Source organism: Melospiza melodia, chromosome 8 (genome assembly GCF_035770615.1).
Source record: "Melospiza melodia melodia isolate bMelMel2 chromosome 8, bMelMel2.pri, whole genome shotgun sequence".
Classification (NCBI taxonomy): Eukaryota; Metazoa; Chordata; class Aves; order Passeriformes; family Passerellidae; genus Melospiza; species Melospiza melodia.
Window position 1 is genome coordinate 22,231,764 of NC_086201.1, and position 18,335 is coordinate 22,250,098.

Sequence of the window (18,335 nt, forward strand, 5' to 3'; positions counted from 1 at the left end):
AATGAACTGCAAGACAACCCGCCCCCATGAGTAACAGTTAGATGTGAAATGAATGACAATCAAACTAATAAAGGAATTCTTCAAATGTGGTGGGGCAGCTCCTGTGTAAACTACAAAACCTTTGAAACTAAGAGACCTATTTAGCTAGTGCCATTGAGAGTCTCTCAGTACTGTCACTTGAGAGTGACAGAGGCATGAGGACAAATTACAGGAAGAATTTTATTTTAAATATAAAGCTAAATTGTGTGGTTTACTTTGTTGAGAAAAGGAAGATGAGAAATTCCTGGCTTTGGCCTCAGTGCAAAGAATAGCTGACGTTTTATGGGATTTTCAGGTTTTTTTCTGTGTAGACATCTACCTTCTCAAAGATACAGAAATGATGTAAAAACTTGTTTCAATCCTTGTACATGATAGCAGTGAGCATTTTAAAATCTGTTGGGAATTTCTCTATGCAGTAGGGAAATTATGTTTAGTTAATCAAACAGGTTTTGAAACTTTTGTGTGGATGGTTATATATTTTTATTTAGAAACATCAGGCTAAAATAAAGAAATTAAAGTAACAGCTAATACTAAATTTCAAGTGATTTGGTAAAACCTCATCAACTATCTTACTCCTTTACATAGGATGAAGATATCTTTAAAGGAGTAAGTGCCAACTTCTGTTAAGGTTAGGTCATCATACTAAAATAGGTACTGGTACTTATGAGAGGATAACCAAGACTGAAGAAACTTTGATGTGGTGGGTTACTTTAATAGTAAATTTTTACAACACTGCTTTTTCTGATACCATTATTCCGGTAAGGAGACATTTTAAATATTTGTGCTTAACTATGCTGGTTGCTATACGAAATTCTCGCAGAATTCCCTTTTCTCCTGATCTCTCTTTGCTAGTTTATGATGACAAGCGCCATTCAAAGCTACAGGCAATGCCTCTGAATGGAGAAGTGTGTGAAACTTACTGCTTGGACTTGTTTTGGCATTTATCCGGAAACTGACTAAGCTACGCTCAGTTCTGAGGGTGAGCGCTGAACGAGCTCTGGAGAGCCGATCTTCAGCTGCGTCCTTGCAGCATCTCCGGCGTAAAACAATACACAGAGACAAATAACTTCTCTTAGAAGGTGCTGTGCACCTCGGGCACACCCTGATACTGCTGCAGCTGTGCCCTGTAGGCAGAGCATTTCCTCCTTTCCCTCTCTCTCTCCCGCCAAGCACCCGATGCCGGCCTGGCAGCCCGGCGCACAGCGCTCCCTCACAGGGCCCCTCGCGCTCGGGGGCGGGGCGGGGGCGGCCCCACTGGGGGGGGCGGGGCCGCCCCGCGCGCCCTCCGCGGCTGCGCCGGCGCTGCCACCCCCACAGCGGGCGGCGGTTTGTGCGCGGGGCCGGCGGTCGGCGTGGGACCGACGAGGGCGGGAAGGCGCTGTCGCTGGACGCCGGCACGGTGATATTTTCTCTTTCCTCCCCTCCCTACCCTTCCCCGCACATTCCCTCTCCCCACCTTCCCTCGCTCCCGACCCTTTTCTGTCCTTCTGGCGGGGAAGGCGCCGCGCGGACGGGGGGGAGAGGAGAAGGAGGGGGGGATGGGCGGCGGGCCCTGAGAAGAAAAGCGGTAACGGCCGCAGCGCGCGCGCCTCCCCGAGCCCGCCTTGCCGCCACGTGACCCCCCCCGCGCCCCCCCCTCCTCTCCCGCCCGGCTCCATATTGGCGCTGCGCTGGCCGAGCCCAGGCACAAAATGGAGGTAACTGCGCGCGGGGCGCGGGGCTCGCCGCCATCGGCCGAGGAGGCGGCTCCTGCCGCGCGGAGCTGGAACGGCTTTAATTCCGCCCGAGCCCGCGGGCGGGAAAGCGCGGCGGGAAGGGGGTGGTTGGCGGCAATATGTGATGGAGCCCCTTGCAGTTCCCGCAGCCGCCGCCTCGCCGTGGCGTTCCCGCCGCGCTCCAGACCCGCTTTCGCCTGCGACACGCCGCGTTTGTCCGCAATGGCGGCGCGGGCAGGAAGAGACAGGGAGCGGGAGAGGCGGCGCTTCCGCCGCGCGGCCCCGCGGGCTGCGGCCGCCATTTCGTAGCGCTCCGGCGCGCGGGTGAGGGCTCGGCCCTCGGTCCGGGGCAGGGCTGGGGGCGGCAGAGCCCTTCGCAGCAATCCAGGGGACACCGAAACACAGGCGCGCGTGTCCGGGCTGCAGTGGGGCGAGGCGAGCCCTACAAGTGCGTGCGTCATTGTTCTGCCCTCCCTGTGTTCCTTTCCCCCTTCCCTCCCCGGCCCACCCCCCTCCAGCGTAAGGTACTCGGAGTAGTGCGGCAGGGGTATTCTTTAACACACTTTCTACACATTCAGTTTTCTCCAGGCAGATTTTAGAGGCATTAAAATAGTTTGCTGCAGTACGCTGTATTTCGCAGAGGACTGCTGCAACACGTTGTAGCACCTCCCTAGTGTCTCGTACTCCTGCCCAGAGGGAGTTAAAACCTGCCAGGAACCTTTGCTGCCCGGGGAGGTGGGGGAACGAAAACTACAGAGTTCTCTTCCTTTTCTCCACTCCCCCAACTACACGTGCAGAAGACCCAGGACATTCGGTGGCATTCTGCCATGATCCTGGTGGGCAGCATGAAGCAGTCTGCACAAACCTAGTGAAATCATCCTCTCCCTATTTTAAAGGAAATCGTAATGATATTCTGCCCTTGCTTTTCTTTCTTCAACTAAGGTTCTTTGCTCAAGCGTTTGAGAGTATGGCAAGCAAAAATAGTGGGGTTTTTTTTGTGTGCGTGGTAGTTTTTTTATCTTTGCTCCTTTCACTGAACGCTGAAACCTTAGAAATTTAGATGTGAGAAACCAACAGCTCACACTAGTTTCTGTTCCTGTATTAAAAACAGAAGAAAGTGGATCCCTTAACCAAAGCAGCTAAAAACAACTTTTCATGTAAGCAATTGTTTTTGTTGCTTCGGGGTTTAATAACTGAGAGGGCTGATGCGTTCAAAGCATTGAAGTGGTTCAGTAAAGCTTGGGAACCTATCACATCAGGTATAGAGTGTCCCTATTGGTGTTGGGGGTACACTACCAACACACTTAAAAATGGGAAACTGTTTTTTCCTGCTTTAACTTTTAGGTTTGGTAAAACAAACAAGCCTTCTGTATGCACTTTAAATCCACCCTCAGGTGCTTGTAGAAAAGACCAGTGCATTTCCTAAGTATTCTCTGATTGAATGGTGAACTTCCATCTTCATAATGTCTGGTTTGTCTCTGTTAGCTTCTTGTCAGCTGTAAGAGACAGAGCAGCGTTGTGAATAATGAGACAAGTCCTGGTGACTTCTTTATCGTTATAATTTTAAGCTTACTTCGGAGACTGCTTTAAATTCTCTAGTTAAATTGCAGTATATGATTGCTCAATCCTAGTTTATTAACTAGCGTTTAATGGTAAAGGTATTCTGAGGTAGTCAGAGTTGAATAGAGTATTTTGTTGGTGATAAGAGTTTAAAATTTGGTGCTGTCAGCCTTAACGTTGAGGACAGCACCGTGAGGACAGGGCTGAGCAGGGCTGTGTTCCACATGAGCTGATGGTGTGCATTTCAAGAACACAACTCCTTTTTAACCCTTAAGGCCTTCAGAGGCCGTTGGGGCAGAGACCATGCCCAGGAGCTTTATGCTGGCCAGTGTGGAGCCTCACTGGGGATAGCAGCTTCAGAAATTGATTCATACTTTGCATTACTTTGAAAAAGTATTTGAATAAGCTTATTCCTTTACTCCCTAACAATTCATAAAGCTTTATTTTGCTGAATAGCTAGTTTGTGGAAATCCCTTGAAGTGTTAATGTTCTGTTTCATACCTCCCCAACGTGACTTTAAAAACTGATGGCTCAGCTGAAGTACTTAATATCCTAATACCTCTTATGTCAAACTGATGTTTGATCTAAAGGATTTCAAGAGCAGCCTTAACATTGTGTAGCAGGAACTGAAGATAATACAAACACTTTGACATTACTTAATGAAACGATTTAAATTGTTAATGCATTAAATTGTGATACTCCTGATTTCACAGTGGAGTTTAATTTGAAGCTGAATTTTAACATGAAGTTATGTTTAAGAATTTGCACTTAGAATAACAGCGTATATTGCTCATTGGTAGAGACCTGCCTGCCTTTTCACATGCAGGAGCAAAATTTGCAGGAAGAAAACATTCAAAAAAAACCCACAACCCAAACAAACCTATCACAGAAGTACACCTAATCTTGTAAATATCTATGCTTTTAAATGCAGCACATTTGTAATGTACTTAACATGATTGCATTTTGGCCACTGTAATAAAGGTGCATGATTTTTTTGTTTAAATGTGTAGTGATGGGTTCATTCACTGAACTTACAGTGTAAAAGATTTCTTATTTGTAATGGGACATAGATTACATAGTACAGGGCAGTAATCAAATATGTAATAGGGAAGGAAAAGTAATGCAGATAGTGAAGAGACTCCTGAGGAGAGCAGTTCTTGATGTTGGCAAGTTAGCATCAGCAAGGGCTTCTTGCACTACTAGTTGAAAGTAGTTTTTAATACAGGAACTATATAAGACATCCTCTAGTGTTGCACACTGCTGGATAGCTGACTACAAGAGGTAGTCATCAGAAAGTTCTAATAAGCAGTGTTTACAAAATGTTACGTGTTTTTGGGGGTTAAAACTCCAGAGAAGCAGAATTTACATAGTGGATTTGGATATTGAAGTGGAATTTGCTTGCTGTATCAGTTGTACTCAAAATAGTTTTGTCAGACAGTAATAGACAAAGGTTTGCTACAGATTTTAGCATTAGTTTGTGTAGTGAGCTTGACTGGAATAGCAGATGTTTCTTTTACATCTCTTTTCAGTTGTTAGCTGAGTAGCCTGAGGCTTTTTATCCCACCCTTTTAAATACTTCAAGGATTTTTTTTCTACTTCAACCCATTTCTTCCTGCAAAGCTGCACCTGTGCACTGCAGCAGAGAGGGCCCTGTGTCACAGGAGCTGGGGTAAGTACTGACTTAGCCAACCTGTTTTCTAGGTTTCCTAGATCTAAAAGAAAGGCCGAGTTAGAGAGTACCCTTCCAAAATGGCTGCTATTAAGGAAGAGAGAGAAGTGGAAGACTACAAGAGGAAAGGAAGACGATCCTCACAGGTGAGAGGATGGGGTTTTTATTCAAAATAAAGTAGTTTTAAGGGGAAAAGATAAAAAAAACCCCAAGTTAACCGTTTCTATCTTTTTTTTTTCTACCTTCTTCATCCCCGTATTAGTGGAGTAACTTTAAATTGCAGTTTATTACATACACTTCTAAGGGGTGGGGTGTTAAGCCTAATGGGGAAAGTTGCTTGCCTAGCTTTCTGTTGTAACAGACTTGATTAAATGTATGTTTCTGATTTAAGCAAGGTGGAATTATTTATGTATCCTCCAAGTATCAGCAGGAACTTGATTACTTCTACCTTCAAAAGTCCTGTTTTTAGTGGGAATGAAGACAGGTTCCTATTTGCTTTTCTTTTTTTTTTTCCTTTTTTTTTTTAAATGGTTGCCTGATAGTCACTGCAAATGAAAGCGAGCTGTACTAAGTAAAAATAACTGTTTTCTTTTGCTTCTAGCAGAAATACCGTAGACTGAATAAGGTGCGTAGTATAGAGAAGATGTTGGGGCTGTTTTTGGGAGGATGGGAGCTAGTTACATTTTTGGGGCAGGGTGTGGAAGTGGGAGGGGGGAAGTTCTTAATACCCTTCAGAAAATAATTTTAAGGTCAGCAAAAAGGGTATTAAAAGTGCTTATATAGCTTATAACGGCGGCGTTTTATCTTCGTTTATTTGGATTTGTTTGCTTTCTAACATTATTTTTTCAGGTTGCCTGAATATTTTAGCTAGTTCAAACCAGCTATTTTCTGGAATGATACACTACTGCAATGTGGGAGGGCCTGTACACTTGAATTCTGAACAAACCTTGTCCCAGTTGCATGTGTCTGGTAGTGTATGGTTATTTTGTATTGAAATACAGTGTGTAAAGTCCTTTTGGAAGGAATGTTGAAACTCTCGCCCTCATTTGGACTTTGAATTAAATGTAACGGGGTCGATCAGCTGCATACTAAATAACCTCTTGTAGTTCACAAAAGTAGCTTGCCCTGCAACGATCTTAAAAACTTTAGTTTCTAGAGAACAAGTTTCTCAGGGCACGTTGCTGAGGCCCGAGTGGCCTGTAAGCTTTCCCGTTTCAGAAGGCAGGCTGGGATTGTGCTGCCTGGGGACAGGCTGGTCTCGGTTCAGCCACAGCTGAGGGTGGCCTTGGTGACCGGCATTTTGTGGGCATTTGCTGCTGCTCGCAGGTAGAATGCATGGGAAAGCTCCACCCGAAAAGTGCCTTCAGAGAGAAATACTGCAATCCAAAAGGCTGATCATCCAAAACCCCTGCCATAGGAAATTCCACTTGCTGGCAACCTCAGCATAGAAGGCAATATGTACGTGCAGTAGCTTTGTCTCAAAAGGCGTCAGGATTTCTGCAAAGAGGAGGATTTTTGCAGGAATCCCAGGGGGTTCTAGCTGCCGTCTTTCCCCCCCGCCTTAGGCGAGAGGCACAGTTCCAGTGCGCGGGGTGTCGGGGTTTCGGTAGGGCCTGGAGGCGCGGTGCCGTTCGGCGGGCGGAGGGGCCCGCGGCTCCCGCAGCGCCGGCCCCGCCCTGGGCCCCGCAGGCCGGGCCCCGCCCATGGCGCCACTGCGGCGCCGGCCGCGCGCCCCGCCCTCGCCTCCATATTGGCGCGGCGGCCGCGGCTGAGCACAAAATGGAGGCGGCCCGGCGCGCGCTGCGCTCGGGCTTTGGGGGAGGGAAGGCCGCAGTCGGGGCAGCCGGAAAGCTTTCCGCCTCCGCAGAGCCGTGTAATGTGTCTGGAAGCCCCTCTGACAGCTATGGGGGAGAAACAGTGTCTTGCTGACTAAAGGCAGGCTGGACCGTCTTGCAGCTGCTCTCCCCACTCCTGCCAGAGGAGTGCTGCAAAATGGCGAGCTCTGTTGGCGTGTCAGCTGAGCAGGAGGCAGCCTGGTTCTGATAGAGCAGGGTGGAGAGATGTGCTTTGCAGGATTTTCTGTGCAGGAAAGACTGCTGTTAGAAATAACTTTAAACAGAACAACTGAGAAAGAGTCTTGTCTGAAAACCCCAGTGACAATAAACTGCCTAAAAAACCGATTCCCTCATTCTTTAAAGAAAATACTGCCTTCTATTTTTTGCACATAATTCCTGTTACATGTATGTGTCCTAAGGATAATTTTTATCAAGTAGAACAGAGAAGCTGTAACAGCGGGTGTTCTTCCTGCTGTATGAGAGCAGCAGTTCTCATGCATGTAATAATAATAATAAGTAGGAAAGAGCTTCACTTCTCCTTACCTGAACAATAATGTGGTTATTCTTTTAAGGTAAAAGCACTCTGAATTATTAGCTGGAAACTCTCATAGCCTTGAATAATATCAGAGAACTGTAAATAGTCTGACAGTTTTTCCTTACATATTATTCTGATTTTGAAGGAGTCTAATCTTCACAGCTTCACATAATAAATGTCTTTCAGTACCTGTACAAGTGTTTTGAAATGCTTAGTGTATCAGCTTTAACATAACCCAACTAAAAATTGTCAGTAGATTTTAAAAACTGGAATTAGCAAGAGATGACACTTGACCTAAAGCAGTTTTTATATGCGGTAGGTGTGTGATCGTATAAATTTTAAAGTTTCAATGTAGTGAGAAGGGAGTTTTTTTTTTTTTTTTAATGCCTTTGTGGTCTGGACTACTTGGAAGACACTAGAAACTTTACTTTGTAGTTATGGGATCATTGACTGTTACTGATTTATATGATGATCATGAGGTAACAAAGCTTTAAAGAGTAAGCTGTAATCAAAAATTCTGAGTTTCTGTCTAACAAAATTCAGCAGGTGTAAGGACAGAGATTTAACTCCCAGACAGCTTTTCATAATCTTAGTTACTGTTTGCTGTAGTACAACCTAAGTATTATAAGCCAGTGGTTTGCTGAAGCACTGTATAATACAAAAACGCTCTCTCTAAGGGGCTTGAGCTTTCCTGGGCAGCCCCAGCACTGTGACAGAGGTTAAAGCACTTCAAATTCGAAGCAGAATGTCTACAGATAAAAGTCTGTGGCTGTTTTTATGTAGTTCACATCAGGATAATGCTGCATCTACTCTGGTTTAATGGACTGCAGCACTGAAGCCTGTTAACTGATGCTGCAGAAATGAAGTCATACACAGCATAGCTGGCCAGCCCCTTGTGGAGTGTCTTACATGCACAGATAGTACCCACTTGCTAAATGAGATTTCAGTCTGGTTGCTTTTAAACAGAGAAGTCCGGTAAGACTTCTCTGCCAATGGCAGTTGTGAAACAATTTTTTGTGAACTGCTCGTCAAATGTATGGGGGAATTCCCTGTCTAATAAAAAAGTGCAGCACTGAAACAGAGCAGAAACACAATTGTACTCTCAAACCCATTTCAGTCATTTACAGAAGACTGGGATCTGCAAATTTGCACCTTTTAAAATGTGGCTGGTTGTATATAGGCAGTTTTACCAGGAGCTTGCTTGTTCTGTGATGCTTGCCAGGTTACCAATCTTACTGTGGTACTTGTACCCACTGCTGGTCATTAATGAGTTGTTAGGACATTTTCTTGTCTGTAAGACATAGATTGTCTCACATTTGAGAGGTATTTCCAATAACACTAAAATCCACAAACATATTTACACTATCTTGCCTGCATGTGCTCCAGTAGTAGAATTGTCAAAGTACAGAATTTATATTTAAAGGAACTGAGTATTGATATGTTCCATAAAAATGTATAAAGATAACCTTTCAAAATGGACATCCTCAAAGAGTAGACACTCAGCCCGAGCCTTTTTTCCTTGTGTACTGCATCCTTAAATTTTTTGTAGATCTGCATATTTATGCTTCATAAAGTGTTAGAACTTCCCTTTATCCAGCAGTGCTTCATCCCCAGTCCCTGCAGTGTGAACTGCAGCTCAAAGATAGCCACAGAATGAATGCACTTTTGGGTGGTGGGGAGCAATGAAATTACCTAATATGTTGAAATTCCTTTACTGTTTGCATTTTAGCGCTCTTTAAGTTGTTAGTGTTTTAATTAAAATCACACCTCATTAAGTGTTTACTATTCTGCTGTCTAAACCCATTAGAAGTCATTGTTTTTATGTAAATGTATTTCACCTATTTGTAGGTATAATGTGCACAAATAATTTCTAGTAATTTGCTGAAATTTTAATTCTGTCATTCGTATTCAATATATGGTTTTGGTTTTTTTTCATTTTGTAGGGCCATGAGCCAAAGGAGCCAGAGCAGTTGAGAAAGCTGTTCATTGGAGGTCTGAGCTTTGAAACAACAGATGATAGCTTGAGAGAGCACTTCGAGAAATGGGGCACACTCACCGACTGTGTGGTAAAGGCTCTGTTATTAGTTTGTGCCTTTGAAAGGGTTGGGTAGTTAAAGTGGCACAGAAATACAGAGTGCCTCCTTGTGTGTTTGCAGGTGATGAGAGACCCCCAAACAAAACGTTCCAGAGGCTTTGGCTTTGTGACTTACTCCTGTGTGGAGGAGGTGGATGCTGCCATGAGCGCTCGACCACATAAGGTTGATGGACGCGTGGTTGAACCAAAGAGAGCAGTTTCCAGGGAGGTGAGCTAGTGTTCCAGTTAACCACATGTTCTGATCTTTACCTACTACTTTAAGCACTGAATTTCATTTTTGGCATTGCAGGATTCTGTAAAGCCTGGGGCACACCTCACTGTAAAGAAAATATTTGTTGGTGGAATTAAAGAAGATACAGAAGAATATAATTTGAGGGAGTACTTTGAAAAATATGGAAAGATTGAAACCATAGAGGTCATGGAAGACAGGCAGAGTGGAAAGAAGAGAGGCTTCGCTTTTGTTACTTTTGATGATCATGATACAGTTGATAAAATTGTTGGTATGTAAGCTCTTCAGTGACAAATGACTTGGCGGATAAAGTGTTAAGATTTCAGAAAAGCACTGTGTGGAATGAAATGGTTTCATAATCAGCTGCTTTACTGTTGTGAAGGATGGGGTTGATTTTATGTTACTTTTCAGTGTGCATATGCCTTATAGTAACTTTCTGTGTGAGTTTTACAGCATATTGCAATGATGTGATTTCTAACTTGCATTTTTCGCTATTTTCTGTAGTTCAGAAATACCATACTATAAATGGACACAACTGTGAAGTGAAAAAAGCGCTCTCAAAACAGGAGATGCAGACTGCTAGCTCTCAGAGAGGTGAGTTGTAGTTGTGCATAGCTATTTTGTGTAACAGGTTTTCAATTAATGTAATTCAAGTGAAATATTTTGTAGGTCGTGGGGGTGGCTCAGGCAACTTCATGGGCCGTGGAAACTTCGGAGGCGGTGGAGGGAATTTTGGCCGAGGAGGAAACTTTGGTGGGAGAGGTAAATGGCTGGAATAGTATTATAAAATTATTTACATTTTGGTTTTGGTTTTATTTTCTCTGTCAGTTGGCTTAAACAGTTAACATGTTCAGGAAAACATTCTCATCTGTTTTGTGTTCTAGGAGGCTATGGGGGTGGTGGTGGCGGTGGTGGGAGCAGAGGAAGCTTTGGGGGTGGTGACGGATACAATGGATTTGGTGATGGTAAGTGTATTGTTCACTTCTTTTCCCCCAATGTTAGAACCAGCTGTAAGTCTTGCCTTCACCTTGGAAGCAAAGTTTGTTTTGGTGATAATGAGATAATACCAGTAATGAAAATGAAATGCCTGCATTGTAGCGCTGTAAAGAGTTAACTTTTTTTTCTTCTCCCCACAAAATGATGGGTGGAAAAAATACTAGTCTGTATTTGCCCTTTAAAAATATATCATAAGGTTGTGAGGGAGCTGCTTATTATTGAGAGCTCAGTGAAGATTCTTAGTCAGTTGAGATGACTAAAACTGAATAAAGCAGTAAACAACTGTTTTCAGTAAGCTCTTAAGACTTCTTGTGGTTCAGTGGTATGTTTTTTGTGATGCAGTTAGGATGAGTATCCAAAATGCATCTGAAGAGAAATACTGCAATTACCAAAAGGCTAAAAAATGCAATTATCAGAATGCAAAAAGGGATGAGGGAAGTAGCATGAAATGAATTACTTAGGTCCTGATTTTATAAGCATGGGTTTTTTCTCAGTTAAGTAGTTTAGATAAATCATGCAGCCACAAGGAATATAGTAAAGGAAAAGTGCTGTGGGACATCTTTATTGTACAAGTGTGTTGGTTTGGGGTTTTTTTGTTAAATGCAACTTTTCCTTACCAGTATTTAGCTTTGGTGTGCTAAGTTTGACATTTCTTTTATCCAAAGGTGGCAACTATGGCGGTGGTCCTGGCTATGGCAGCAGAGGAGGTTATGGTGGTGGTGGAGGACCAGGATATGGAAACCCAGGTGGTGGATATGGAGGAGGAGGAGGAGGATATGATGGCTACAATGAAGGAGGAAATTTTGGTGGTGGTAAGATTCCAGCTTTAATTCGACATCAGTGGTTCTTAGGTTTCATTTCACAATGCCTGAAATATGGTAATTTATAAAATGAGTTGTATGTCTAGGTTTTAATGTAGAAGGCCATATTGCTTAAGGGAAGTTCTTTTTCATGGGGATCAGCTTTGATAAACTACAACTTTGTTTTGCCAGGGATGTATTTTTCAAAAGGCTTTGGCTATAAATCTGTGTGTGGAGGCAGAATATAGGAATTTCAGTGGTTTTGAGCATTTCAAGTATGTTGTCCTTGGATACCAGTTCACAACACATAGATCACATCCTCCTTTGTGAGAACTACAAACACAGATTTTAAGCTTTTTTATTTTTTACCCCAAATTTGAGGAGTTAAGCTGCAAAAACTGCTGTATATTTTACTGTACTTTCTGATTTTGTATGCAGCATGTCCATTACAATTCTGTCTTTGTTTGTGTGTGTGAACAAATTGTAATTTTCATTATTGTCATCCATCCCTGCAGAGTTGTACAGTAGAAGAATAATGGTGAAACTCATGGTTTTCTGATTTTGGGGGCCTTAATTTGGCCTATCGGATTCACATCAAATTGTCTACTCAAACCTGCTTATAATGGGATGTGTTTCATCTCCAATAAAATACCAATTTCTAATGGTAAAAATACTAAGGGTCTTCTGTTACCCTGTGCATTTGCATAGAGGTAGCATCAAAATACACGAATTTAATTTTAAATTGTTCTAAACTACTACAATTTATTTTTACATTGGGTATTGGAATTTGGTGAGTTTTGTGTCCTAAGTGTTAAACAAACAAGGCTTTATAAATTACTTGTTTTAGGTAATTATGGTGGAAGTGGAAACTACAATGATTTTGGCAATTACAGTGGACAACAGCAGTCTAACTATGGTCCCATGAAAGGTGGTGGCAGCTTTGGTGGCAGAAGTTCAGGCAGTCCCTATGGTGGTAAGTATGATTTTGTACAGAAAATATTTTTGAGTTAAAATCCATTGTTGATCATGTACTTAAATATACACATTGGTTTTTTAGGTGGTTATGGATCTGGAAGTGGAAGTGGGGGCTATGGTGGTAGAAGATTCTAAAAATGCTACCAGAAAAAGGGTAGGTGTACTGTGTATTTATAATGATGATTAATAATGTACAACTGTTCACTGAGAGTAATAATTTTCTTATCCTGTATTCAACAGGCTACAGTTCTTAGCAGGAGAGAGAGCGAGGAGTTGTCAGGAAAGCTGCAGGTTACTTTGAGACAGTCGTCCCAAATGAATTAGAGGAACTGTAAAATCTGCCACAGAAGGAACGATGATCCATAGTCAGAAAAGTTACTGCAGCTTAAACAGGAAACCCTTCTTGATCAGGACTGTCATAGCCACAGTTTGCAAAAAGTGCAGCTATTGATTCATGCAATGTAGTGTCGATTAGATGTACATTCCTGAGGTCTTTCTCTGTTGTAGCTTTGTCTTTCTTTTTTCTTTTTATTTTCCCATTACATCAGGTATATTGCCCTGTAAATTGTGGTAGTGGTACCAGGAATAAACAAATCAATGAATTTTTAACTTTTCAATATTTGTGTAGTTCAGTTTTTCCACATTTAGTACAGAGAACTCTATAACAGAACTGAAATGTAGTTTAGGGTGTTTCCTTGTTAGTTAATAGAGAAGATAAATGCATTTCTCAATTACTATTTTGTATTAATTTAAAGTTAACAATAGAAACACCTATTGATTTGCAGTCTTAAGGGTCTAGTCTCAGTGTATATACGTAACTGTCATTGACATGAGTTACATAGGCATACAGAGGGAAAACATCTGTATGTTGCATTATAGTTTGTTTAGATGTATAACTAGGATTTGAGTTACTCAAATTAGTGTTTGTGCATCATAGAACTAAGCTTTATCTCAATGAAAACTTCAAATTACTTTTTGGTTTGTGCATATTTTTTTAATTTGTAGTTCTGTATTAGTACTAGCGCTTCAAGAAAATAAGGCATGATAAATATTTTAACAAGACCAACTTTAGACACACGAAAGCTGTCTCCCGTCTCATTTGAGATGCGTAAGGGATAACTGAAGTTGTTTAAGTCTTGGGTGGAGAGAAAAAGAAATTTGCTTTTTACCTTTATATTTATTGTAATTCCCGAGAAGTTAAGGTGGGGGGAATCAAGTGCCTGTTTCCTTGGGATATACAATGATTCTGTTTCAATAAAACTATACTTTGGGGAGGGTGGCTTGGAATTTTCATCCCCTTTGTCCCCATTTCCTTCTCCCTTGCACCAGACTGCACTGTTTCAATTAAATGAGGTATCATAGTGAGAGTAATAGGTATGTTCCTCAATAATTTAATGGCTTATATACTTTCTTGCATGCACCCAAGGCAATTTTCTGGACACATGCTTCTGACTGGGAGCCAAGGGTAGCACAGGTGTAATCACTGACAGTCCCAGGTAATGTGCTCCAAAAGCCCATTCCCCATGGGCTCTTTAATAGTAGAGTCCTTGAGCTGTTTGCCAGCAGACGTGTGTGCTCAGCTGAGAGCTCAAAGATGAAACACGATCTAGTTGTATTTTACCAACTAGAAGCACTCCCAGAACGTAGAGGGCTACAGTCCCCAGTTCCCACAGGTAGAATGGTAGTGTGCTACAACTGGATTTGGTGCAGTGGAGTAGAAAATCAGACCAGTACATGTGGCTAGAAATTGTACTTCATTCTCACTTCTGACCTCCAAATTAAGGCACTGCAGTCTGTGCTGTCCTCATCTGATGTGAATTCTCTTGACTATTGCCAGGCCAGTGCTTGCTGTCAATTCAGACTCAGAAGAGTAGGGACCCAGTCAATAAAAGAAATACTCAGACACTTGGCAATATGTATTGGAATTACTCACACCTGTTTCACTTCTGGGTCAATGTGCAGTATAAGGTAAATGCAATTCCAGTGTAGGAATGAATCTGCAAAGATGTATGAAATGGCTTAAGGCATAATCAGTCATATTAATGAATTATAATTTTTAAGAAGTGGTAGAAAAATAAGTGTGTTGTTTGAAAAAAATTAAACATGTTATTTAAACGCTGTTATTGGAGTGTATTTAGACTGCAGTATGCTAAAACAAGGAACCAGTGTCAAGATGGTAGCCTCAAAAATGGATTTCAAAGTCTGCTTATTCTTGTCTGTGGAGTTCTGAAAGATCTCAAAAGTTAAAGCAAGAATTGGTGGTTTAGTGAATGCTTCTGTTGTTGTACCTGTTCATTTGGGCTTGGGGTGGGGGGGAGGCTGTACTTCAATAAAGGCATTTTTTAAACAACCCCTTTGGAGTTTGAAAACATGGGAAACTAAACCACACCTCACTAGGGAGTGAGACACCTGACCTCTGACTTGCTTTGTACATCACTATGCTAGAAGATGCGTAGACTTGCACCCGGGGCCTGCATCTGATTGCAGGGACAACTGGAGGATGGGGTTGATGTCCCTTCTGACAATTGATCTGGTATTTCTAAATTTTTTAGAATGTATTGACAGTGTTCTTTTTAACAGGGCCTCTTGTAGCTGTACTGTGACTACAATGTTAACTTTGAAAAATAGTGTCATAATAAACTTTATGAACAAGATCTGTATGCAACCTTTTAAGAGATGGATGTAAGTGACCGCTTTGTAGGTGGGTGGGGTAGCTTAGCTGTTGTTTGTGACGTGGAAAAGTGTAAGCCATGAGGACAGTGATCCGCCAGCTTTACAGAACCTAGGATGTACTTCTTTGATCCATACATTGCTAAGGAGACTCGTAAGACAGGACTTCAGCAGCCTATTGAGTATGGAGAAGTCAGCCTAATTAAAGAATGACAAGGCAGCAGGAGCAACAGCTTCAACTTCCAGAAAAGTGAAGGAATAAGATACTGTGCTGATAGTGAGCAGCTTTCCCAAGGCTAGTTAAATCTGCTTATCACAGCTGAAATATCGAAGAAAGTCTAGCAAGAGTTCTTCACCTTTTGGAGCCTCCTTGAGTGATAGCTACTTGAGTTGACTCAAAATCAATAGGTCTAGCATTTAGACCTGAAAGGAAGGGCAATGAGCATAGGTAAGGTTTGCCTTTAAAATTTTTCATGAATTATAAAGAGTGGTGGGAGGTTTTTTAACAAGGTAAGAGTAATTTCTTTAATTTTCAGGTTGAATGAGAAGCTGCTGCTTGACAAAATGGGGAATGTCTTGCACATCCTCTTCAAATGAAGGTTTCTGACTGGGTAAGATTTGTAGTGTATAGTAAAATGTCTTTAACCCCTATTTCCCTCTAGGCTTTCCTTTTGACAGTCTGTTAATATTAAGGGAAGCCATAAGTACTAAGCAGCAAATATTCCAGCATATGTCATCCAGTGTTTCCTGTTCTGGATGAATGCTGCTTGCTGGCACACTTCTGTTCAAGAATCATCTGTTCCTGGCAGATAAAAAATTGCTTCGTGTCTGAGGTCAACAAGACAAGTTGATGTTTTGATATAATGTGTTATGGTTACTAGGGAGTGTGTTGGGTTGGGGGAAATTGTTCTGTGCCTTGTCATGGAAAGGGGTGCTGCAGAGAAGCCCAGGAAGGCAGTGACACTGAAGTGGTTCTGCGGTTCTCAGCAGCTGTGACCTGCTGCTGCTGCTTGCCGCCTGTTCTGGGAGAGAGCTTGGTATTGGTGCAAGCTGGGATTTCCCTCCTAGCTAGTGGATCCTGGCTTACCAGGTGATGTTGTATTTACCTGTACAAATCCAAGAGCTCCCTTTCAGATTCTGGGGGCTTTCAGGCAGGGTAATTGAAGCTAATACTGTCATGATACCCAGCTGAAATCACAATGGCATTTGTACAGGCAAATGGAATGGCAATAAAAACTTCTCATGCTGTCTTGATTTTACACAGACTGGAAAGTGTATTAAGTCTTGGAAATGTATTATTTCCTTTTCTGCATCTTTGATTGTTACAGGTTCTTTTATAAAGTGCTTCAGCATCTGTTTAAACTTCCCAATATATTTCTGAGCCTGTGCATTCTTAGGAAGACAATTTCTATTTTAGTGTTGGTTATACTTCAGTTGCTCTGAAAGTAGTCAAATGGAACCTGCCTTATCAGTGGCAGAGGCATGTTCACAAACTGCTTCAAGTACTTAGGCTTTCTACCTGCTGCCTGTACACTCCCAGAAAGTAATTCTTGACTTTGTAATACAGAGTTAACTAATTTGGAAGTAACATACAGAGACTTCAATAAAATCAGAAGCTACTTAATTGAAAATCTCACGATAACTGCATGTACTTGTAAAAAAACATAGAGACAACCTTAGCTAAGGTTGAGCCTAGGTCTGAAACTGCTGTACAATCACGTTGCCTTAGTGTAATGTGCCAGCTTGTTGCTGAGGTGATGAACTTCCTTTCTTAAGCCTAAAAGTGGGAAAGGTGTGCTTGGCTTAGCAGAGCTCCCTCAGGCATCTGTGCAGCAACAGGTAATGGGGAACAGCACTGCCCCTCAGGTACAAATGCTCTTGCACCTGCAGTGCTCTTTGGATTTTTTTAATCCAAAGAGCACTGCAGGTGCAAGAGCGTTTTGCAAATGTAACAAAATTAATTTTTAACAAAAACTTTGTAGTTTGCCTTGGTACTAGGCCTGTGTATAGAATAAAGCTCTACTTTTCTTTAATATGAGAGGATTTCGCATTGCTGCAGATTTGTGTGCTCTGGGTGGGTCTTTTTGCACCACATACAGAAACAGATAATCACTGTTAGAATTGTTTAGTTTGATTTACAACACTCTTGTTAAGATTAATTTGCTTAAATTCAGTTATTTATAGCCAAATCTGTTCAGAAATAACTTTTACCAAAATAAACACTGTCTTAAGGGAGTACTAGGTCAATTGTATCTCTGTCCAAGAGGCACTTTTAAGAGTTAAGAACTTTATTTCATGGCCATCTGGCTTCTGTTGAAAATAGCAGCTTTAAATGGAGATGGGGATGTAAAGATGCAAAACTAACAAAGCATTGGTCCCTTAGCTATAGTTGTACAGAAGTTTACTTGACAACATAAATGATATTTCCAGGTAGAGAAGGGAGTTCCCCCAAAACCCAGATTGATGGAGGTAACTATGCTATTACAAAACACCAAAATTAAACATGGCATCGTAATTTTTATATCTTTTCAATACTTAAGGTTCCTAATGTTTTCAAGCATGATTTGTGTGATGTTCTGATGTGCTGTCTTTATTTCTTTGTTTAAGACATTAACGTGGTTTTCGTGTATTGTCCACACTGAGGTGGAATATTCATAAATCAGTCTGTGGTCTCTGACAAGTGTGTGTATCTTAAAATTGTGTGGAGCATGTAAAATCTTGAGTATCACTGAAATTCACATATCTGACGGATGATTCTTTTTCTGCTGTGGGTGCTACAGGTTGACATCTCTCTCTATTAGCTTTTCCTGAACTAAAGTAATCCAAGTATCTCCACAGAAGAAAAAATGGCCTTCACGTAGAAGATAATACCGCAAGATTGGAAACAGAATAAAATGGTGTAACTGGCAAAGACTGCGAGAGCAATGGTGCTAGTGTGCTGACATCTTGAAACTTGTGGTTCAACAAGTTAAAATAGCATGGAAATTTAAAATTTCAGTATAGTCCATAATGGATTAAAATTTGTTAAAGTAATTCAATTTTGTATCAGAATAAAGTGTATATTGTCAAATGACTTAAAATCTAAAATGCGTTGGCATCACCTTTTTTTAGTGCTGTGAAGAACACTTAAGTGGTCTAGAATTATTGCAACACATTTTCTTACAGCATCATCTTTCCAACTTGGGACTGCAAGCCAAAAACCCTTGGTTCAGGCCAG

General features: G+C 41.8%; 1 protein-coding gene and 1 long non-coding RNA gene across 3 annotated transcripts; both read left to right on the plus strand.

Moving 5' to 3' along the window:
• Nucleotides 1-1,332: 1,332 nt before the first annotated feature.
• Nucleotides 1,333-13,530, plus strand: HNRNPA3 (heterogeneous nuclear ribonucleoprotein A3). 2 transcript variants are annotated; one of them, XM_063162189.1, is made up of 13 exons: nt 1,333-1,438; nt 5,016-5,129; nt 5,585-5,608; nt 9,297-9,419; nt 9,510-9,656; nt 9,738-9,948; nt 10,182-10,271; nt 10,332-10,439; nt 10,562-10,642; nt 11,339-11,485; nt 12,321-12,446; nt 12,531-12,602; nt 12,689-13,530. In XM_063162189.1, exons 2-12 carry the CDS (start codon nt 5,064-5,066, stop codon nt 12,581-12,583), a joined length of 1,176 nt encoding a protein of 391 aa, XP_063018259.1. In that variant the 5' UTR covers nt 1,333-1,438; nt 5,016-5,063; the 3' UTR covers nt 12,584-12,602; nt 12,689-13,530. The 2 variants fall into 2 exon arrangements, with proteins under 2 accessions (XP_063018259.1, XP_063018261.1); XM_063162191.1 differs by having other exon boundaries at nt 10,347-10,439.
• A 2,205-nt stretch (nt 13,531-15,735) lies between these two features.
• On the plus strand, nt 15,736-18,205 carry LOC134421367 (uncharacterized). The gene is made up of 2 exons (XR_010028583.1): nt 15,736-16,984; nt 17,046-18,205. It is a non-coding gene; the product is annotated as an uncharacterized LOC134421367 (long non-coding RNA).
• The last annotated feature ends 130 nt before the right edge of the window (nt 18,206-18,335 follow it).